Source organism: Hemiscyllium ocellatum, chromosome 30 (genome assembly GCF_020745735.1).
Source record: "Hemiscyllium ocellatum isolate sHemOce1 chromosome 30, sHemOce1.pat.X.cur, whole genome shotgun sequence".
NCBI lineage: Eukaryota > Metazoa > Chordata > Chondrichthyes > Orectolobiformes > Hemiscylliidae > Hemiscyllium > Hemiscyllium ocellatum.
The window spans coordinates 10,994,071-11,017,829 of record NC_083430.1 but is presented as its reverse complement, the minus strand read 5'-3'; the positions used below and the strand labels follow the sequence as shown (position 1 = coordinate 11,017,829).

At 44.3% G+C, this 23,759-nt stretch overlaps 1 protein-coding gene across 2 annotated transcripts in view; it reads right to left on the bottom strand.

Moving 5' to 3' along the window:
- Positions 1–21,070, bottom strand: part of sh3d21 (SH3 domain containing 21) — a 118,330-nt gene extending 97,260 nt beyond the window's left edge. For both annotated transcript variants that reach the window (XM_060847537.1, XM_060847538.1), the window contains exons 1-3: positions 20,924–21,070; positions 16,344–16,504; positions 7,074–7,134 (exon numbers count right to left, since the gene is read on the bottom strand). In XM_060847537.1, coding sequence (XP_060703520.1) covers positions 7,074–7,134; positions 16,344–16,504; positions 20,924–20,927 — 226 coding nt within the window. In that variant the 5' untranslated portion in view covers positions 20,928–21,070. The remainder of the gene's footprint in view (positions 1–7,073; positions 7,135–16,343; positions 16,505–20,923) is intronic.
- Positions 21,071–23,759: the final 2,689 nt, after the last annotated feature.

Genomic DNA, 23,759 nt, shown 5'->3' with positions numbered 1-23,759 from the left:
CTAAGCCTCGAAGAAACAGAAAACCTGCTCCTTCTTTAGGTTTATGGATGCGGTTCACACAGAATTTGTTTATGTAACATTTTATTTTAAAATTGCAGATGTGGATGTTCCTACGATGTTAATGTTTCCTATCTTTCTCTCTTTTGCTCATATTCATTCAAAGTTGGGCATTTACTGTCCATGGAGAAAGTGAGGACTGCAGATGCTGGACATCAGAGCTGAAAGTGTGTTGCTGGAAAAGCGCAGCAGGTCAGGCAGAACTGTTCCTTGGATGCTGCCTGACCTGCTGCGCTTTTCCAGCAACACATTTTCAGCTCATTTACTGTCCATCCCTAGTTGCCCCAGAAAGGCAATGGTGAGCCTTGCTCATGGCCTATGACAGTGGATTGAAATAACTGGGCAACCACAAGTCAATCACATTGCCTGGGACTGAAGATCAGATAAGGAAAGGTTGGTAGATGTCTGTCTAAAAAAATTATAGTGATAGAATTGAAGTCAAATTATTGACATGGTTAGGGAGTGGGCTGAGGTGCAGGAGATGGAGATTAGGGACAATGTGCAGGAAATTTAAATGGCATGATGGGATCAATTCAGCTCTTTATTCCCCATGTGTGAACCAAAACTGTAAGGATAACAGGAGCTGTGTGGTCCTGTGGAACCCAAACTGGGTGTCACTGAGCATGTCATAGCTGAGCAGGTCAGGCAGCATCCAAAGGGCAAGAAAATCGACGTTTCGGGCGAAAGCCCTTTATCAAGGCTCATTCCTGATGAAGAGCTTTTGCCCGAAACATTGATTTTCCTGCTCCTCTGATGCTGCCTGACCTGCTGTGCTTTTCCAGCACCACTCTAACCTTAACTCTGATCTCCAGCATTTGGTCCTCACTTTCGTCCTGTTCAAAGTCTGTCCCATTTAGCACAGTGATAGCGCCACACAGCTTGATTATTCTCAATGTGAATGTATAACTTCACCTCCACAAGGACTGTGCAGTAGTCAATCTTGCCAATACTGTCATGGACAGATGTGTCTGCAGCCAGCAGGCTAGTGAGGATGAGGTCAAGTATGCTTTTCCCTCTTGTTGGTTCCCTCACCCCTTGCTGCAGACCCAGTCTAATAGCTTCAGGATCTGACCAGCTCGATCAGCAATCCTGCTGCTGAAATACTCTTGGTGGTGGACATTGAAATCCCCTCACTCAGAGTACATGTTATGCCTTTTTGTGGGTTAGGGCCTAACCACTGGTTAGGTCAGCCTGTATTTCTCCTGATTGCCCAGAGAGCAGTTAAGAGCCATCCAGATTGCCATGGACCTGGAGTCAGTGTCAGTATCAGTGGACTGTAATCAGATGCCCAGGTTAAGCCTTAGTATGCTGGATGTCTAGCCAACTGGGACTTGTGTTCAAACTCAAAATGTTCCAAACACTGCAAAAGGTAATTGTTGCAAATTATATTCCTGACCACGATCAGAACAAACCTGTATAAGATCGTAATAACAATCAGAACATACAGTAATTTACAGTTAACCCAATTCGAGCATAGAGACATTACAGCTCAAGGGAATGATTTCCAGCACTAAACGATGATTAATTGTATAAATATATTCCACAACTAGATTGTCTTGAGCACAGCACTTTGACAGCGCAAATTTAATTCAGCAGGATATGACTCGCTGTCTTCCCAGAATTCTGTATTACAGTTCTCAACACTTTGACTGAGACAGACAGCCATAGATCTCAGTTTGCTGATGAAACTGAGCTAGGTGTCAAGGAAGGTGTGAGGTGGGAAACAAAAAACTACAAAAGGAAATTGATAGTTTCGATGAGTTGGATAAAAACTGTGATAGTTGGAGCTTGGTGTGAAAAAAAGTACATACCATTTAGGTCTATGTTAGAATATTTTTCTGTGGTTAAAAAGAGTGAGGAAATGTGAATGAGCAGAGAGATTTAGGTGCACAATATTCATTAAAATCTACAGAACAGGTACAAACAATAATTTTAAAGGCCAATGGTGTGTCACCCTTTTTTTTAAGTGGTGTAAAATACAAAGGGGTGTGAGGTAATGTTACAGCTTTATAGAGATCTGGTTAGACCACAACTGGAGGAATGTAATCAGTTTTGGGTATTGTATATCGAAAAGAATAGACTGGAGGGCACAGTGTAAGTTCAATTCAAAAAGACAAAGGTTAAATTATTTCACAAATATAGGCAGGTTGTATGGACTTGATTATAGAGGATTAAGGAAGGATATAATTGAGACCTTTCAAGGATTGCATAGGATAGAGAGGGAGAGTCTAAGGTTAAGGGGGATAATCTTAAAATCAGATCGAGATGGTGTCAGGTGTGGAGAGCAGGAAATATTTCTTCACATAAACCAAAGTGGGAATCTGGAACTCTTCCAGCTACCCGGAGACTGGGTGGGGGGTCATTAAATGGCAAAACTGATGTGTTTTTTTCATTAAACTAGGTATAAATGGTGAATGCTTGGGTAGGTGGATCTAGGGCATGGATTAGCCATGATCTCATTGAAAAGTCAACAGTACAAGCTTGAGGGGCTGAATGGCTTCCTCATGTTGCTGTATTGTGGGGTCTCAGGTAGATGGGATAGTGAAGAAAACTTGTGCTACGTTCGCTTTTAATGGTCAGTACATTGAGTATAGGAGTTGGAAGGTCATAGCAAGTTTTGAGAAGATTTATAGCTTAGGTTGAGGTTCTGGATGTAGGTTTGCTCGCTGAGATGGAAGGTTCATTTTCAGATGCTTCGTCACCATACTAGGTAACATCTTCAGTGAGCCTCCGGAGGCTCACTTAGATGTTACCTGGTATGGCGACGAAACGTCTGAAAAAGAACCTTCCAGATCAGCGAGAAAACCTACATTTGGTTGGAAAGTCATGTTGCACAGAACATTGATTCAACCACTTTTGTAATACTGTGTTCAATTCTGGCGTCCCTGCTTTAGGAAAGATGTTGTGAAACTTGAAAAGGTTCAGAAATGATTTACAAGAGTTTGAGCAGGGGAGAGGCAGAATAGGCTGGGACTGTTTTCCCTGGAGCATCAGAGGTTTATAAAATCATGAGGGGCATGGATAGGATAAATGGACAAGGTATCTTTCCCAGGGTAAGGGAATCCAAAACTAGAGGGTATAGGTTTAAGATGAGAGGGGAAAGTTTTAAAAGGGACCTAAGGGACAATATTTTCATTCAGAGAATGGTGCATGTACGGAATGAGCTGCCAGAGGAGGTGGTGGAGGTTCGTACAATTACGACATTTAAAAGGTATCGGATGGGTATATGAATAGGAAGGGTTTACAGGGTTTGGACCAAATTCTGGCAAATGGATTAATTTATGATATCTGGTTGGCAAGGATGATTTGGACTGTAGGGTCTGTTTCCGTGCTGTACATCTCTATGACTCTGTGACTCTGTTCTTTCTCAAAACAGTTTATCAGCTTCAATGAAGTTTTAACTCACTCACTGGACTGAATGATCTTGTTTTGAAACAGCTTTTCATTGAGTTGTCTGGAGGTTTCTATAATGTCAAATCAGCACAGGGATCTGATATTTGTTCTGAAAATGTACCTTTTCCCTTGTATCTCGTGATGTGGAAATTTTAAGATTATCGATTTTCAATTTTTCGAATGTATTCATGGGGCATGGGCATCACCATTTGAGAAAGTGATGGTGAGCTGCCTTCTTCAGGCTGTTTAGGACATAGGTACACTCACAGTGCTTTTCGGAAGGAGTTCTGGGATTTTGGTGACAACAATGACTGCAGATGCTGGAAACCAGATTCTGGATCAGTGGTGCTGGAAGAGCACAGCAGTTCAGACAGCATCCAATGAGCAGCGAAATCGATGTTTCGGGCAAAAGCCCTTCATCAGGAGTTCTGGGAAAATGACCCAGCGATGATGTAGGAACAGCCATATAGTTCTATGTCAAGAATTGCAGATCGGGAAATTGCAGATTTTGAAATACCTGCTGCCCCTGTCCTTTGAAGTTGTGGGTTTGGAAGGAGCTTGTGAATGAGTCTCAATGAGTTAATGCCATGCATTTGTTTGGATGGTGCACAATGCTGGCCGCTATGCCTCCAGGGCTGAAGGGAATAAGTGTTTGTGGATAAGGTGCCAACTGAGCAGCTGCTTTGTCTTAGATGGTGCCAAGCTTCTTGAATGTTGCTGGAGCTGGACCTTTCCAGGCAAATGGGGAGTTGTTCAATACACTCCTGACTTGTGCCTTGTGTCATGACAGTGGGGCATAACCCTGAATTTACTGACGAAAGCTTTATCTAGAAAATATGTTTATTTTTAAAGAAGGACACACAAGTCAAAAAAGAGCCAAGAATGGAAACCCAGTGGCCTTCTGAAACATTCAGTGAGCATTACCGTTAGTCTGAAGGGAACCAGGAAATGTTGTACCTGAAGAATGTCAAGGGAACTTCAGTCAGCAACACTTCAAAGGAAGAAATGTGATTGGAAAAGAAAACTGAATTTTAATCCCTGTGACTCCAGGGTTAATGATTACCCCTTCTCTGCAAAAAAAAATGATGCCCATGTGACTTCATGTCCCAGATTGTGGACATGATGTGAATTGGAAGAAAGTAAACATGGGCAGAAAACACATTTGTGTTTTACTCATCCAGAAATGCACACAACAAGGAGTTAAAGGACAAAATAGGCATTGTGCTAGAAGGGAGGACTTCTAGACACCCCTATATGTTCAGATCAAAAGAATTAAAATCGCTTTCCCTCTGATTAATCAACAGCTCACAACAGCAAAACGACTGCACAAAGGAGACTGCACAAACTCCTGTCAGCTAATGGCAGAACCAAGAACCTTCAAACTACCACTCAGCTGCCAAAGTCAGCATCTCTGAAACGACCCACCTTAATGACCACAACATTTTACAATCTATTCACCATGGACCAGCCAAAGACTGATTTGCAGATTTCTTTATTTTTACTTCTACTTTTACTTTTATTGAACTTATTTCTAACCCATATGTATATACGTCGTGTTTTATTATCTTTTTCACATTTTATTAGCCAATAAACTTGCTGCTATTTTTTAGCTCAAGGAAGGCTAGTTAAATTTGGTTCCTTTTAAAACATAGATCCATTTGGGCTTGGAAAAAGTATCTATGAGGGAAGGGATCCTTTTCAAATTAACTTTTCTGCGACTCACCCAGAGACGAGTTGATTTAAGTGGGAGATTCAGATCATTCCTGCTCACCATGGAGTAGATTGAGGTGTAACCCCTCCTGAATCGGACTAAACTGGGCACCTTTGCCTGATCATAATACTTGTAGATAGTGCACCGGCTTTGGGAAGTAAAGAGACAGCTTGCTCTGTATAGGATTCCTAGCCTCTGACCTGCTCTTACAAACACTTTATTTATAATCAGAATAAAGAACACAGAACAATGCAGCACAGAAACAAGCTCTTCAGCCCTCCAAGCCTGCCCCAACACATTTGGCCCTACCATATTAAAAATGTCTTCACTTACAGCATGTGTATCCCTCTATTCCCTTCCTATTCATGTATTCGCTCAGGTTCTTCCCGAATACTGCTATTGTGTTTGCTCCCACCACCTCCTCTGGCAGCTCTCACCACCCTTTGTAGGAAAAACGTGCCCTGCACATCTCCTTTGAACTCCCCTCTTGCCCCCTAGACCTTGATCTTGTGTCCCCTAGTAATTCACCCCTCCACCCTGGAAAAAAGCCTCATACCTTCCACTCTATCCATGTCATTATAATCTTATAAACTTCTGTCAGATCACCCCTCAACCTCCTATGTTCCAATGAAAACAAACCCAGTCTATCTAACCTTTCTTCATTGCTAAAATCCCCCATGCCAGGCAACATCCTAGTAAACCTTTTCTGTACCCTCTCCAAAGCATCCACATGATTCGTCCAGTTCAGTTTCTAGTAAATGGTGACCCTCAAGATGCTGCCAGTGGGGAAATTTGGTGATGGTAATGCCATCAACTGTCTAATGGTAATGGTTAGATAGTGCCTCACTGGAGATTAACTTTTATCATCAGCTGCATAATGTCAGCGAAAGCTCATATCTGACGTCTTACCCTTGCCTTGACTAACCCCTGTTTTGTCAACACTTGACTAAACTGAGTAGAAATCAGTTAAACCAAATAACACATTGAATTGTGACTGTTGCCCTAGTACCTTACAATCTATTAAGGATGTGGAACATTGATGGAGCTGCTTATGTGTGCTTGATCTGGTCTGCCTTTTAAAGGCTCCTTAAATTGGATAGACTGAAATTAAAATGACTGAGTTAGCCATTGTGGGGATGATAAGACTGGCAACTTCGGTCTGAATGGGCAGCAAGGACATGCCCAGTCCCATGCCAAAGGCAGGTGGTGGGTGCTGGTAGCAGTGTGTACCAATATAATTGCCAAACCTCGGTGAGGTTACCAGTACCGGACTACAATGTGACCTGAGACTGAGTAGGGAAATTCACTGCCGTCTCTGTATATGACAATGAGTACAGGCTCTGGAAGGTGTTGAAACATGAGCTGCCAGCTGTGTCCCACGTTGTTCTGGCTGAATGAATGAAGATGGCTCAAACAATTTGCCTCATTCCCCCCACTTTGTGATTGTGGGGATGTTGTAAGCCCAGAGCGGACACTGGGAGCTCCAATAGGGTCATATCAGCCTCACTGTTTGGGAACGCTCCTTGTACAGGCATCTTAAAGGGGCTGGGCCATGGGGTAGCTTTTGTGGAATGGAACACAGTTGCAAAATATCAGGCCTCACCTGGACAGGGTAGGCCCTGAAGGAGAAGGGGAATGTTCCATTTCACAGATGGAGGTAGAGCAGGAAGTTAAAAATCACACAACACCAGGTTATAACTCCCAACAGGTTTAATTGGAAGCACTAGCTTTCGGAGTGCTGCTCCTTTATCAGGTGGTTGTGTTGAGATCGATGTTAGCTATAATCTTAGCAAATGGTGGAGTTAGCTCAAAGAACTGTATATCCCACCTTCGTTTCTCTTCAGTCTTACCAACACATAAATAGTTCCTTTTCTGGATTCGCCATCAACACTGAATAAAAAACTGTACTTACTTCTGCGCATTGAACGAGGCTGTATACGGTTTCCAGATTCGTTGGTTTGAGTTGGCATTTCCTGTAAAACACAAACTTTGGTTTGTACTGAACTCCCTTCACTGCTGATCTTCTGAATATTTTAATTTCATGTTTCCAAACACTACTTTTACCACAGAAATCTCCACCAGGAAGTGATTAGTCTGCAATTGAACAGAGGGTACAGATATTTATATTTTTTCTTTATTTGACCATGGGGTGTAGACATCACTGGCATACTAGTATTTATTGCCCATCTTTAACTGCCCTTGAGAAGGTGGTAGTGAGCTGTCTTCTTGAACAACTGTAGTCTTTGGGATGTGGAACACCCATAATGCTGGCAGGGAGGGTGGTCCAGCATCTGGACCCAGTTACAATGAGAGAATGGCATTGAATTTCCAGGGAAGATTGGTGCTTGTGACTTGGGGAGAATGGGATAGGGGAGCAGCCATGAAGCTGCATCTGCTTAAATCTGCTGCCCTAGTCAGAGGAGGTGGGGGGAGTGTGGTGGCTCAGTGGTTAGCATTGCTGCCTCACAGTATCAGTATCAAGCAAACCCAAGTTCGATTCCAGCCTCGGGTGATCGTCTGTGCGGAGTTTGTAGATTTTTCCTGGATCTGTATGGGTTTCCTCCAAGTGCTCCAGTTTCCTCTCAAATTAGGCGGATTGGCCATTGCAAAATTGCCCAGGGATATGCTGGCTTGGGGGACTAGCCATGGGAAATGCAGGGATAAGGTAGGGGGGATTAATTAGATTACTTACAGTGTGGAAACAGGCCCTTCGGTCCAACAAGTCCACACCGAGCCACCGAAGCGCAACCCACCCAGACCCATTCCCCTACATTTGCCCCTTACCTAACACTACAGGCAATTTACCATGGCCAAATCACCTGACCCGCACATTTTTGGACTGTGAGAGGAAACCAGAGCACCCGGAGGAAACCTACACAGACACGGGGAGAACGTGCAAACTCCACACAGTCAGTCGCCTGAGGCGGGAATTGAACCCAGATCTCTGGCGCAGTGAGGCAGCAGTGCTAACCACTGTGGCACTGTGTCACCCACTAATGGGTCTAATGGGATGCTCTTTGGAAGGTTGTTGTGGAACTGTGGGCTAAATAGCCTGTTTCCACACCTTAGGGGTTCATTGATTCTGGTGGTAGAGATCATGGCTGATGTTGACAAAGGAATAGGGAGTTCCTGCGCAACATTGTGTAAATGGTACACACCACTGCCACTATTGGCCAGTGATGGTGAGGGTGGACTACCATTCACCATAATGGAATGTAACTGTTTCTTATTTTCTCTTTTCACTAAAAAGTATGCCTTGTGGAGTTTAAGAGAGATCCCCCAATGAAGATTTATTAATACAACTGAGAAATTAGATTATCAGCCATGGGAAGCCTTTTGAATAATGTTGTCCAGTCCTCTACCTGTGTGCAATCTGACCTCAACCCATTACAAATGGCTGAAACAGAAAGTTATACTGAATAATTTAATAATAGAATGAGCATTAGTTTCTTTGTTGATTAAATGGTCTGTAATAGGGAAAAGAATTAAACTATAGATGTGAGCGCACTGAGGAAAATGGGCACAGTTTGAAGAGGATTTCTGAGCCAGTGCGATCAGCAGAATTGTGACTGGAACTGAAGCCAGGGTCTGATCCAGCAAATTGCAAGTTAAATTGACAAAAAAAAACTACAGAGGAACCTTGATGATCCGAACGAGATGAGGGGCACTATTTTGTTCGGATAATTGATTATTTGGTTAATTGATTCAATGCCTCTCCTCTGGGGCTCAGAATTTTGTGAAGTTTCCTTTCTCTTCACTCTGCCTGCCTTGCTCTCTCTCTCTGTCTCAGGGTTTGTTTCTGACAGACACACACTTGTGGTGTGTAAGCCTCCTGCCTCCCAGCCCTGTCCAAACCCACCACCCCATCTGCCCCCTCCCACTTTCTACCCTCCCACCGACCCCCCCCAACCCCTGTCTGCGCCCCCACTCCTCTTTGGGGCAGCCAGACTGGACACCAACTGTCAGACGGCTGCTGCCTTTGGGGGTGGGGGTGAGTCTCAAAATAATACATTACACATACACACACACACACACACACACACACACACACACTCACACACACACACACACACACTCACACAAACACACACACACAAACACACACACACACACACTCGCACTCGCACAAACACACACACAAACACACACACACACATATACACACACAAACACACACTCACACACATACACTCACACATACACACACACATATACACACACAAACACACACTCACACATACACTCACACACACACATATACACACACAAACACACACAAACACACACTCACACACATACACTCACACACACTCACACACACACACATATACACACACAAACACACACAAACACACACTCACACACATACACTCACACACACACACTCACACACAAACACACACACACTCACAAACAAACACACACACACACTCACACAAACACACACAAACACACACACACTCACACACACACAAACACACACACACTCACACACACAAACACACACACACAAACACACACACACAAACACTCACACACACACACACACACACACTCACACACATACAAACACACACATACAAACACACACACAAAAACACAAAAACACACACATACAAAACAGTGTTGGAGAGATTATCTGGGGGCAGAAGTTTAGAGTACACCCCTGTGTAGAACTCCAGAGTAAGTGTTGGGGGTGGGGTGAGAGAGAGAGAGAGAGAGAGAGAGAGAAAGAGAGAGGGCAGAAGGTCAGTCACTTGGAGACATGCCTGGGCTCCTATCAATGTCCAGGACTGTTCTCAGCAGCATTTCAGTAAGCCGGTTTCATTTCTAATCATTGTAAACAGTGTTTCTATCAGGACCTTGAAATCTGAAATTTGGATAATTGATATTTGGATAATCGAGGTTCCTCTGTAATTGTTTTACGCATATCTTGCTTAGATTTAAAATTCCCCAGCCTCTTGCATCATTCAATTACAATCACAATGCATTGATTGCAGTAAAATAAGGTAAAACAGAAACTGAGCTCTGAGGAAAGGTCACTCGACCCCTAAACTTTAGCTCTGATTTCTCTCCACAGATGCTGCCAGACTTGCTGAAGGACGTTCAGACAAAAACTATTTCAATGTCCATCTCCACTAGCAGATCTTACAACATTCAAGAAGCTCAACACCATCCAAGACAAAACAGCCTGATTGATTGGCACGGTGGCACAGTGGTTAGCACTGCTGCCTCACAGCGCCTGTAGACCCGGGTTCAATTCCCGACTCAGGTGACTGACTGTGTGGAGTTTGCACGTTCTCCCCGTGTCTGTGTGGGTTTCCTCCGGGTGCTCCGGTTTCCTCCCACAGTCCAAAGATGTGCGGGTCAGGTGAATTGGCCAAGCTAAATTGCCCGTAGTGTTAGGTAAGGGGTAAATGTAGGGGTATGGGTGGGTTGCGCTTCGGCGGGTCGGTGTGGACTTGTTGGGCCGAAGGGCCTGTTTCCACACTGTAAGTCTAATCTAATCTAATCTAATCTTCATCCACCAACTTTCCCACCAACAGCCATCTTCAAGGTGCCCTGCACCAATTCACCACAACTCCGTCAATGGCATGTTCCAAATGCAATAGCATTCCCACCTTGAAGGACAAGTGCAGAGTTTTATTTTAACCATTCACGGAATGAGGGTGATACTGGCTAGACCAACATTTATAGCCAGAAGGACAGTGAGGACTCAACCACATGGCTGTTGGTTTTGGAGTCACATGTTGGCCAGACCAGGTACAGAAGTCAGTTTCCTTGCTAAAGGGCATTAGTGAACCAGATGGGTTTTCCTTGACAACTGACGATGGATTTATTAAACTTTTATTTCCTTTCAATTGAATTCAAACGAGCAGGATTCAAACCCTGGGCCCTAGAATGTTATTTGGGTTTTAGAATGAGCAAGCCAGTGATAGTACCACTAGGCCATTATCTCCCCTATGTTACAGTTCCTTCACTGTTACTGGGTGAAGATTCTGAAAGTCCCTCCCTCACTGCGCTGTCCCTACACCAAATGGACCACGGCAGTTCAAGAAGGCAGATCACCATCATCTTCCCAAGGGCATTTAACAAAGGACAATAAATGCTGGTATAGCCAGAAATGCCCACATCCCATTAATGAATAAATACGTTATTGACATTCGATGTCTCCCCGATGGCATCAGGGTAGTATTAACTCATAGGTAGCCCAATGTACAGGAATGCTCAATTACAAATGCACCCAGGACTTTGTCTAATACAGAGCATGAATACACCCAGATAGAGAAGGGAAGTTTGGCGGTCATATTTGGAGGCAGGTAGCTCCACCTATACCTTTACAGGAAATGAGGAAGTGGCCAAGGCATTAACAGGTGTTTTGTGTTGGTCTTCACAGTGTAAGACAGAAATAACATGTCAGTGGCCGATGACAAGGAGTCCATGGCAGGTGAGGACCTGGAAACAATCATTATCACAAAAGTGGCCATGCTGGGCAAGCTAACGGAGCTAAAGGTAGACAGGTCACCTGGCCCTGATGGAATGCGTGCCGAGGACTAAAATAAAAGGCAGGGGAAATAGCAAATGCACTCGTGGTAATTTACCAAAATTTGCTGGATTCTGGGTGGTTCCAACAGATTGGAAAAAAGCAAATGTGACATCACTATTTAAAACAGTAGGTAGACAACAGATGAATAACCATCAGCCCATTAGCTTAACTCCTATAGTAGGGAAAATGTTTGAATCTATCAGCAAAGAAGAAATAATGAGACATCTGCATAAAAATTGTCTCATCAGGCAAACATAATATGGGTTCATGAAGGGCAGGTTATGTTCAACTAATTTACGGGAATTCTTTGAGGATATTATGAGTGCGGTGGACAATGGGAAACTGGTTGATGTGGTATATCTGGATTTCCAGAAGACATTTAACAAGGTGCCACATGAAAGGCTGCTGCATAAGATAAAGGTGCATGGTGTTACAGGTAATGCATAGGCATGGTAGAAGATTGATTAACTAACAGAAAGCAAAGAGTGGGAACAAATAGGTGTTTTTCTGGCGATCAGTGGCTCGTGGTGTGCCTCAAGGATCAGTGTTGGGACCACAATTGTTTCCAATTTATATAGATGTTTTAGAATTGGGGACAAGGTGCAATGTTTCAAAGTTCAAAGATGACGGTAAAATGAGTGGTAGCACAAAATGTGCAGAGGACACTGCGTGTCTGCAGAGGGATATAGATAAGTTAAATGAGTGGGTAAGGGTCTAGCAGATGGAGTACAATGTTGGTAAATGTGGAGTCATTCATTTTAGTGGGAATTACAGCAAAATGGATTATTATTTAAATGGTGCAAAACTGCAGCACGCTGCTGTGCAGAGGGACCTGGGTATGCTTGTGCATGAATCACAAAACATTGGCTTGCAGGTGCAGCAGGTGATTACGAAGGCAAATGTAATATTGCCCTTCATTGCTAGAGAGATGGAGTTTAAAAATTGCAGCTGTACAGGCTGTTGGTGAGGCCACACCTGGAGTACTGTGTGTAGTTTTGGTCTCCTTACTTGAGAAAGGTGTCCTGGCACTGGAGGGGGTGCAGAGGAGGTTCACTGGGTTGATTCCAGAGGCGAGGGGGTTGGTTTAGGAGGAGAGACTAAGTAGATTGGGATTCTGTTCATTAGAATTTAGAAGAATGAGGTGGGAGTCTTATAGAAACATTAAAATTATGAAGGGGATGGGTAAGATAGGAGCGTGGAGGTTGTTTCCACTGGCAGGTGAATCTTTGAATTAGGGAGCATAGCCTGAAAATAAGGGGGAGCAGATTTAGGACTGGGTTGAGGGGGAACCATTTCACCCAAAGGGTTGTGAATCTGTGGAATTCCCTGCCCAGTGAAACAGTTGAGGCTTCCTCATTGAAGGTTTTTTTTTAAGGCAAAGATAGATGGTTTTCTGAAGATTAAAGGGATTAAGGATTATAGTGAGCAGGTGGGTAAGTGGAGCTGAGTCCATGAGAATATCAGCCAGGATCTTACTGCATGGTGGTGCAGGCTTAAGGGGCTAAATGACCTACTCTTGGTTCTAGTTCTTATGTTGTTATGTTCTTTTGTAAATTTGTAATAATAATGGACCACAAAGCCCTGCTGGGTCTACTTAAAAAGGACAAATCAGTGCTGCCCATAGCTCCAGGCCAAGTTCAGCAGTGAGCTTTAATACTCAGTGCATAAAATTACAAGTTGGAACATTGTACAGGAGGCCAAATAGTAAACGTCGATACGTTGACCACCTTCCCCTGGCAGAGACACCACTGGTGGTACAGCCACTGGAAGAGTCTGTGGTAGTTTTAAAGGTTCTAGACAGATTCACAGCTGACAAAATCAGACTTTGGATGCAGAACATGGAACATAGATCATTACAGCACTGTACAGGCCTTTCGGCCCTCAATGTTGTGCCGACCTATGGCGTCAATCTGAAGCCCATCTATCCCACACTATTCCAGTTTCATCCATATGTTTATGGTCTAGTCTAGTTCTGGCAAAACTGAAACAGCTGGTGGTGATGGGGGAAACCAAAGGGATGTAGCGACTGTAATGAAGTCAGGCAGGTGGACCATGTAGAATATGAGTTTCCTGACTGGGGCTGTTAACCAGGTCCAATCAGGGAGCCTTGGCTGACAGATAAGAACAGGAGTTTTACAGGTTCTGTTCTCTCTGAGAGCTGGCTCTGAGGGAGCTGGATCAGTGTCAAGGACTTACCACATGTAAATAAATGGTGACTTAGTGACAGGGTACCGGTCTCTGGGGTTATTTCACTTGGATTGCCATTCTGGTTTAGATTTACATTACTTACAGTGTGGAAACAGGCCCTTCGGCCCAACAAGTCCACACTGACCCGCCGAAGCGCAACCCACCCATACCCCTACATTTACCCCTTACCTAACACTACGGGCAATTTAGCATGGCCAATTCACCTGACCCGCACATCTTTGGACTGTGGGAGGAAACCGGAGCACCCGGAGGAAACCCACGCAGACACGGGGAAAACGTGCAAACTCCACACAGTCAGTCACCTGAGTCGGGAATTGAACCCGGGTCTCAGGCGCTGTGAGGCAGCAGTGCTAACCACTGTGCCACCGTGCCGCCCATATCTGGTTGGATACATTGCTGGAGATTTGATCACAAGATTTCCTCTTCAAAAATACCTTCCTGAAGCCCCATCAAACCTCACTCCCCTCCAACTGCCATATTGCTTCCACACTTAATCAAAGTGGGACAAGAAATAATAACACGTCAACTTTTATAATGCTTCTATCATTTTTCTCTCAAGTTGCTCACTATAGAGATTTAGTTTTGGTTCCTGCAGTGTTCAGGACAATTGTGGAGGTTTGGTAACAGTAGCCTATCCTTGTGATACTGAGACACACAGATTGAACTCATGGTCTGGAGTGGTTGGAATCAGGGTAGTATTTCTATGCCTCAGTCCTCTCCCCTTAGCAGGGGGAGGACAACTTTGCTTTAAGCTTGTCTGTGTGTATATGAGATTTTGGATAGGGACACAGTCACACATAGTGTGACGCAACTGAGAATGAAACAGTCTGGGTTTGGAATTTACCAGTTTCAGACCTGAAGGCAGTGACATGATGACAAAGTACCTGAAAACGGAGGAGTCACAAATTCACATCTTATCGACATCTTGTGGCTGATCAATTATCACTTGTAAGGACAGCACAGACAGAACAGCAAGGTTCGGTCTCAGGCTGTTTGACTTCACAGGACAACAGCCCAGACGTAAGAAGCACAAATCTGAAGGAGAACTGACACATGAAGCAGAGAGAAGAAAGTGAGGACTGCAGATGCTGGAGATCAGAGCTGAAAATGTGTTGCTGGAAAACCGCAGCAGGTCGGGTAGCATCCAAGGAACAGGAGATTCGACGTTTCAGGCATAAGCCCTTCTTCAGGAATCTTCCTGATGAAGGGCTTATGCCCGAAACGTCGAATCGCCTGTTCCTTGGATGCTGCCTGACATGAAGCAGAGAGACTGGATTGGTTGGGACTATAATCACTGGGGTTTAGCAGAACAAGGAGGTTCTCATAGAAACCTGTAAAATTCTAACAGGATAAGACAAGGTTGACACAGGCAGGGTGTTCCTGATGACCAGGGGAGTCCAGAACCAGGGGCTCACAGTCTAACGATGCAGGGTAAGCTGGTTAGGACGGAGATGAGGCGTGATCGCTTCACCCAGAGAGTGTTGAGCCTGTGGAATTCTCAAACACTGAAAGCATTTGATACCTAAACATTAAGTGATTTTAAGAAGGTGATAGGTTTAGTTTCTAAGGATACAGGGATCAAAAGGTCTAGGGGGAAAACAGGAAGAGGGTAGAGTTGGATGATCAGCCATGGTCATATTGAATGGCCAAGCAGGTTCAAAGGGCTGAATGGCCTCCTCCTGCTCCTATTGTCTATATTTTTATGAATGAGTTCAGAGCGGAACGGCAAAGTGAGGCAGGGATGTAATCAAAACACAACCGTTAGCTTCCCACAAGGGAAGTTGTTGTTTGGTGAATAGCTGTCTTTGATAAGTTTTGAGTTTATTTCTGGTGTAATAAGTGAAGACATTATAGGGAGCATTAGTCTGGAGGAATCTGCATCCTGTGGCTTGTTGGAATGCCAGGATAGTTCTCTTGTGTGGAAAGCTACAGCAGCTCAGGTTTCTGGATTTCAGTCACGGTCAGTGCCACTTAGTCCAGACAGAAAGGTTGAGAGCTACAGGAAGTTTGAAAATGTGACCAGTCTGCAGCTTAAAGGTGTACTTAGAAAATGGATGAGTGTCAGTCAGTGTAGGAGGCCCAGGCTTCTGAGAAAGGGTTACGTTGGATTAGAAACAATATCCCTTGATGCTGCCAGACCTGCTCGGTTTCTCTAGCACTTTGTTTTCAATTCAGATGCCTGGCATTCCACAGCAGTTCATTTTATTTTAGTTTTGACATTGGTTTGTTTTCCCTGACATCAGAGATATTTTTCTAGCCAACCTGTTCAGGGACGTTATTACACATCTCTGAAGAAGGTGGGATTTGAACCTAGGCCTCCTAGCTCAGAGGTCAGGACACTACCACTGCACCAAACGCACTCACCATTCCCCCCATCACATTCTAGCTCCAGCCTCTGCTCCATTTATTCTTTGGAGAGTCACTTACCTTGAGGAATATTCTTGGGAACCGGCCCCTTCTCCCATTCAGCTCTCCTTCCCACCAGCCATCCTCTTTCGTGCATTTAGAATTCTTGATGATGTCCCCAACCCCGAAACTCAGCTCATCGCCTTCCTGGCTCTGAAAGCTGCTCACAGCAATCAATTCCACTAAGGGTGACAAAAACAGGAAGAGGAGCAGTTAGGAAGAGAACAAATGCAGAAAGCTGGTGACTGACTGAACACATGAACCCCAATGATCATCAGACCAACTTGTACACTGAGTGCAATAACTGCACAGCATGGCTCTTGTCATCCACCCCATCATCAGTGGAAACAATCTCTACTCATTTACTTTATCAATATTCTTCCTAATCTTGAACACCCCCATTAAAACCTGGAAAGTGTCTCAACAACCAAGTCTGACTAATTTTTATTAGATTAGATTAGATTAGATTACTTACAGTGTGGAAACAGGCCCTTCGGCCCAACAAGTCCACACCGACCCGCCGAAGCGCAACCCACCCATGCCCCTACATATACCCCCTACCTAACACTACGGGCAATTTAGCATGGCCAATTCACCTGACCCGCACATCTTTGTGACTGTGGGAGGAAACCGGAGCACCCGGAGGAAACCCACGCAGACACGGGGAGAACGTGCAAACTCCACACAGTCAGTCGCCTGAGGCGGGAATTGAACCCTGGTCCCTGGCGCTGTGAGGCAGCAGTGCTAACCACTGTGCCACCGTGCCGCCCATATGATGCACCATTATCTGGATGCATCACACCTTACTATGGTAACTGCTCTTCCCAAGGTTGCAAGAAATTACTGAGTTGTGAACACAGTCCAGTCCATCACACAAACCAGCCTTCCATCCATTGACTCTGTCGTCACTTCCAGCTGCCTCAGAAAATCAGTAAACATAATCAAAGATCCCTCCCACCCTGATTATACTCTCTCCTACCTTCCTCCATTGAGGAGAATATATAAAAGATTAAAAACACGTTCCAACAGATTCAAGAACATTTCTTCCCTGCTGTTATCAGACTTATGAATGGACCTCTCATGTTGATCTTTCTCTGTACCTTCTCTGTAGCTGTAACATTATATTCTGCATTCTGCTCTATTACCCTGATGTGATGTAAGGTATGATTTGTCTGGATAGCACATAAAACAATACTTTTCACTGTGTCTGGGTACATGTGACAATAATAGAGAAGCATCAAAAACCAAATCAAATCCAACAAACAAGTTTGGGGTGACTGACACAGAGACCAACAGTCACCCAACTTCGGACTCTTTTATAACATGTAATTATATTGGTCAGTCAAGGTAACCCCTGTCCAACCTTTTGAATGCTTCCTCACAGGAACATATAAACAAGAGGAGGCTAATTAGCCCTCCGAGCCCATACCCTTGTTTAGTCCGATCAGAGCTGCTTACTATTTTAGCTTCACCCACCTGCTTTGATTCCATAATCTTACCAAACAAAATTCTAACAACTTCTTTTCTCACATTTTTAGTTGGGCTCATGGCCTCAAAAGATTTTGTGGTGATTGTATTTTGCAGATTTCCATTAGACCTTTGAGTAAAGTTGTGCTTCCTACCAATTCCCATTCCCAACAACTCAGCTTTGATTCCAAGAGTAACAGACAGGTACATGGATGGGAAAGCTTTAGAGGGTTATGGCAAAGTTCAGTTTGGAAAACATGGTCAACGTGGACAAGTTGAAACGAAGGGCCTGTTTCCTTGCTCTATGACTCTATGACATGGTGCCTGTATATGCATTTCCACAAAAGGAAATACTTTCTCTTGATCTCATCTATCTAATCCTTTAATCATCTTAAACACCTCAAGGATATCTCTGCTTAATCTTCCAAATGCAAAGAAACACATGCCTGATGTAACTCTTTTAGTGAATGTAATATTCTGGTGATGCCATGCAAGACCTCATCTGAGACCACTTTCTCTCTACCAATGTGCAGTGGTGAGAACTAATCGAAGTAATCTAAGTGGGATCTAATCAAACTTTCTGTTGCTTAGACATCATTCCCCATCACCCCATTTTATTCCAACTACTTGAAATAAAGGCCAACATTCCAGTCAGCACCTTGTTTACTGTATCTGCTCACTAGCTTTCAGTGATTGCTCTCCATCCACAGTTGATATTATTGCACCATTTAGAAAAGGTTCTGAGGCCTCCTGGGTCCATAATGGGCAACTTCATATTTTGCCCATTCACTTTCACATAAACCTGTAAAACAGGAGCAGGAGTAGGCCATTCTGACCCTTCTCCACCATCCAATAAGATCACAGCTGACCTATTTGTGTTTAGAATTTTACATTTGCGTCTAAACCCATAATCTTGGACTCCCTTCGTCACACATCAACCTATCTTAGTTGCTTTTGTAACTTCTTGTTCCTGCCTATATTATATGCCATGCAACCCTAACTTATTATTGTCAACAAGTTTAGTCTGATAACCCTCTATTCCTTCAGCTGGTTAATTCAGAAGAATAGTGAAACACTCAGTACAATCTCTGCCCATATTTTGCCAATTTGAGGAGCTACCCATTCTGTAGCCTTGGTCACTGTTCTGAAACATGTTAAGGGCTCTGGCCCGAAACGTCGAATTTCCTGTTCCTTGGATGCTGCCTGACCTGCTGTGCTTTAACCAGCAACACATTTTCAGCTCTGATCTCCAGCATCTGCAGACCTCACTTTTTACTCCAATTCCACACACTCTCATTTCAATTAACAATTGATGTTCATTTTCATTTCTTACTTTACTATCCAAAGAAAACTTCCAAATGCAATTTCATTTCGGTTACATCATTTGCTTGTTAAAAAAAAAGGCTTATATGCCTGTAGAGAAACAAAATTACTCTATCACAGAAATCAAACTCTAATTAAAATAGGTATTGAATCTGTTCCAACAGAATTCAAAAATCATTCAGTGAGTCACCCCCTGAGTACACATCCTCATCTAAAGTTCCAATTCCTATTAATGTTCTCACAGAGATTTGCAAAAATGTATAGCTGATTTGTCCCGTGTCTTTTCCTTAAATGCATCCAAAAGTAACATTGATACAGGGAGAATAAATGTAAAACTCACTATTCCTGATGCTCTTTACTATGGTTAGAATTTTTTGAGATGAGATTTTATAAAAGTAGATCAGCTCATTAAAATTCCTCGATGCCTGGTTTAGTCAGAGTAATACAGCACAGAAACAGACCCCTCGATCCAACTAGTCCATGCCAATCATTATCCCAAACTAAATAGTCCCACTAGCCGGTGCTTGGTCATATCCCTCCAAACTTTCCTATTCACGTATTTGTTCAAATGTCTTTTAAATGTTATAACTGTACCTGCATCCTCTGGCAGTTCATTCAACATACAGATCACTCTCTGTGTGAAATCATTGCCCCTCATATCCTTTATAAACCTTTCTCGTCTCACCTTAAAAATAAGACCACTATTTTAGAAATCCCCAACCTTAGGGAAAAGACATTTGTCATTCACCTTATCCATGCCCCTTATGATTTTATAAACCTCAATAAGGTCACCCTTCAGCCTCCTATGCTCCAGTGAAAGAAGTCCCAGTATTTCCAGTCTGTTTTATATCTTGAACCCTCCAATTCTGGCAACATTCTGTTAAGTCTTTTCTGAGCCCTCTCCAGCTTAATAATATCCTTCCTATAACAAGGTGATCAGAATGGTACCCTTTACTCCAGAAGATGCCTCACCAATGTCTTGTACAACCTCAACATGACTCCCCAACTCTTGTACTCAAAGGTCTGAGTAATGAAGGCAAGTGAGCTAAACATCTTAACACCCTAACTACCTGTGATGCAAACTTCAAAGAATGATGTAGTTGGACATTATTTTAAATAGGCATCTCATCAAAAAGGTCTGCATTCTTTAGACAATCATAGCAGGCAAGGTGTTCATAAAGGATGGAACTAAGTTGGACCTTAAATGAAAGCTTTCTGAAACTTCCTAAGTAACACTGAGAGACATTGCCCCAGGCCTGTGAGCTGTCGCCACCAAAACAAAACCATCAGCTAGACTCATGAGACATCATTTACTGTTTACAAATACACAAGGACTCTCTGATCAGTTTGTTTCCATTCAGCCCCCCCTCGTTCCTAATAATAGATACTCATAGGTCACTGTTGGGGCTAGATGCTCTCTCTACACAGATGTAGCCTACCTCGGACAGTTCCCCCTCCAAACCTGTTAATTCACATTGTCCATCCACATGGATTGCAACTTATCCTTGCATTACTTTAAATAGCACAACCTAACCTTCACAAACACTAACCTCTGTAAGTCTGGTAAACCAGGGCATTTAGAATCTAGTGAATAACCAGCAAAGCCAATCACAAAAAATATCGTTTGAATAGTTTACAATTTTCTATCACAAAAAAATTGATAAAATAATGTACGAATAACCAGACTGTAGTTAAACGTCTATATGGTGTTGACATTACAGTAGCACATGCCAGGAATTGCTTTACTGTAACTCCACCAAAACAGAATAGCCGAAACAGATTGTGCTGTCGTTAAACTGAACAGCTCATACCCATGTTTGTTGCTCTGCGATACACTTCCACCGGACCAGCTTAGGAACAACTTCAAAGTAGCACATTTAAAAATGCACAACTCAAAACCGAGACAAGCATTTAAGGCGGGTTCCAGAGGTGTCTGTCGACTTAAAATTACCAAGTAACTGTGAGTCAGAATGTGCCTGGGGAAGGGCAGGCAGCCACACGAACAGGTGGGACAGGTTTGGGGAAGCTGTTTTAAAGCTTAAGAACAGAAACATTTCCTGGTGGAATGCTGCTTTGCAAAACTAGAAAGCTGGGGGAGAAAAACAGCAATATTGAGTCAAACGTGAGGAGGAAAAAAAACCTTGCTCTGATGACCTCCCAGTTAGACCAAAATGCTTCTCAGTCAATGAAGGAGTTTGTGAAATATCAACATACTTACCACTCCCTTAAACCCCTGCACACACAGCCCACACACACACTCACCCCACCTGCAATCACCTCTCACCTCCCCCCCCATTCCCCCACACATACTCACACATACACCTTCACCCACACACCATCCCCCTCACCCTTCCATCACTTCTTGGCTAAGAACAATGTGTAGTTTCTGTTCTTGTCAGTTTGGCTCGGAATATGTGTAGTTCCTGAGGACCAGAGGAAGAGATGCAGCTCGAGCGCTGCAGGTTCGACACTGCGGACGTGCGCTGGCGGGGGAGAAACCACGGGGGTCGTGTTGCGAGTCGTCAGAGCTAGTGCATACCATCGCTGGATCGTAATTGGATGTTGGAGGATCGTTTGGTTGTGCTGAGCTGCTCTTGGTGGATCTTTATGCTGGCTCCGGCCTAACACCAATTCAGGTACTAGCCAACCTAGGGGCTATGGCCTCAGCAGCTGCTTGCAGCCTTGGCCAGGACATTCGCAACACAGTCAGGGTGACTGTGAAGAAGGTGGAGGAGCACACACTGGTCGATCAGAGGGTGTTTATGAAGAAGATCTTGCTGGAGTGTTGTGGATTTGCAGTAGTGGATGTGTCCATGCAGTCATTTGGGCTCTGCTGACACCTCAGCTCAATATATGAGTGAGAAATGCACTGATCTGTATGTAATAATGATAATTTGGAGCTGTGTATGTAAATGTGGAAATATGAATGGCATTACCTAATGTACAGTGTATCAAATCATTCTATGCATATTTTATGAATAAAGTATATTTTTGAAATTAAAAAAAAGTAGTGGATGTGTCCAAAGCAATTTGGCAGAATGCCTCATTGCCAGAACTTTCCAACAAGCACCAAGACATGGCTTGGCTGGTGGTGAGAAGGGCTCTACCTGTGAGATCATTTATGCATGCCCGGACTCTCAGCCGCACCGCACGCTGCCCTCGAAGTGGCTGCGGGGGGGAAGAGACTGTCACACACCTCCTTCTGGAATGTGCCTATGCAGAGGAAGTCTGGAGAGGAATGCAGTGGTGTTTGTCAAGGTTTATCCTGAACAGCGCCATGACGTGGGACTCTGTGCTCTACGGCCTGTTCCCCGGGACGCACACCGAGACGAACATCAACTGCGCCTGGAGGATCATCAACTCGGTGAAGGACGCTCTCTGGGTGGTCCGAAACCTGTTGATCTTCCAGCTGAAGGAGTTGACCCCGACTGAGTGTTGCAGACTGGCACATTCCAAGGTCCAGGACTACGTGTTGAGGGACGCGCTGAAGCTTGGGGCAGCTGCCGCCAAGGCGCGGTGGGGAAAGACCACTGTGTAACATCTGCCTGTCTAAAGAAGATCAGGGGGCCCTGCAGTCATTTGGGTTCTGCTGACACCTCAGCTCAATATGTGAGTGAGAAATGCACAGATTTGTATGTAATAATGAAAATTCTGAGCTGTGTATGTAAATGTTGACATATGTATGGCATTACCAAATGTACAGTGTATCAAATATTTTATGAATATTTTATGAATAAAGTATATTTTTGAAATAAAAAAAATGTGTCCAGAGCCCTGATGGACACGGTAAAAGATGCCAAGCTGCACAACGTCTTCAGACGGAGCGCAGCGTAGATACACCTGGTCACGGGCGGACAGGTCTATCCGCTCAAGGATAGATTGCCTGTTTGTGTTCCGAACGCTCTCGGTCAGATCCACCGACGTCAAGCTGATGTTCTTCTCTGACCACTGCCTCCTGCTGGCCGACTGTCACCTACAGGACGAGCAGCGGGCAGGTAAGGGAACGTGGAAGCTGAACACTAAGCTGTTGACCCCGGGAAACATTGAGGAGCTCAAGAGGGACTACGCAGGTTGGAGAACCGCGAAGCCCCTCTTTGAGTCTCCAGCAGACTGGTGGGAAACAGTTACAGGGAACATCAAGAGGTTCTTCATCCTCAAAGGTGTTCAGGAGGTGAGAGAGAGGCGGGGAAAACTGTCCCAGCTCCAGGAAAGTATGCAGAACCTGCTCCTGCTGCAGACGATGGGGGTCGATGTCACGGAGGGCCTCAAGTAGGTGAAGGGCCAGCAAGCCTCGCTCTTTTCCTCAGAGGCTTCCAAGATAATCTTCCGGTCCAGGGTCCGCTCGGTGGAGCAGGACGAGACGTGCTCACGTTTCTTCTTCCCGAAGGTGCGCAAAGAGAGCTCCGTGCTCAGCAGCCTGAAGGAAGAAGATGGCTCGGTAATGTCATCTCAGGCTGACGTCATGAGGATCAGTAAATCCTTCTATGCCAGTCTGTATGACGCGAAGCTGACCGACAGGGATATGATCGCCTACGTGCAGGACAGAGGGTTGGACACCTGTCTGATCAGCCTGGACCAGGAGAAAGCCTTTGACAGGATATCACGCACATATATGAGAGATGTTCTCTCCAAAATGGGCTTTGGGGA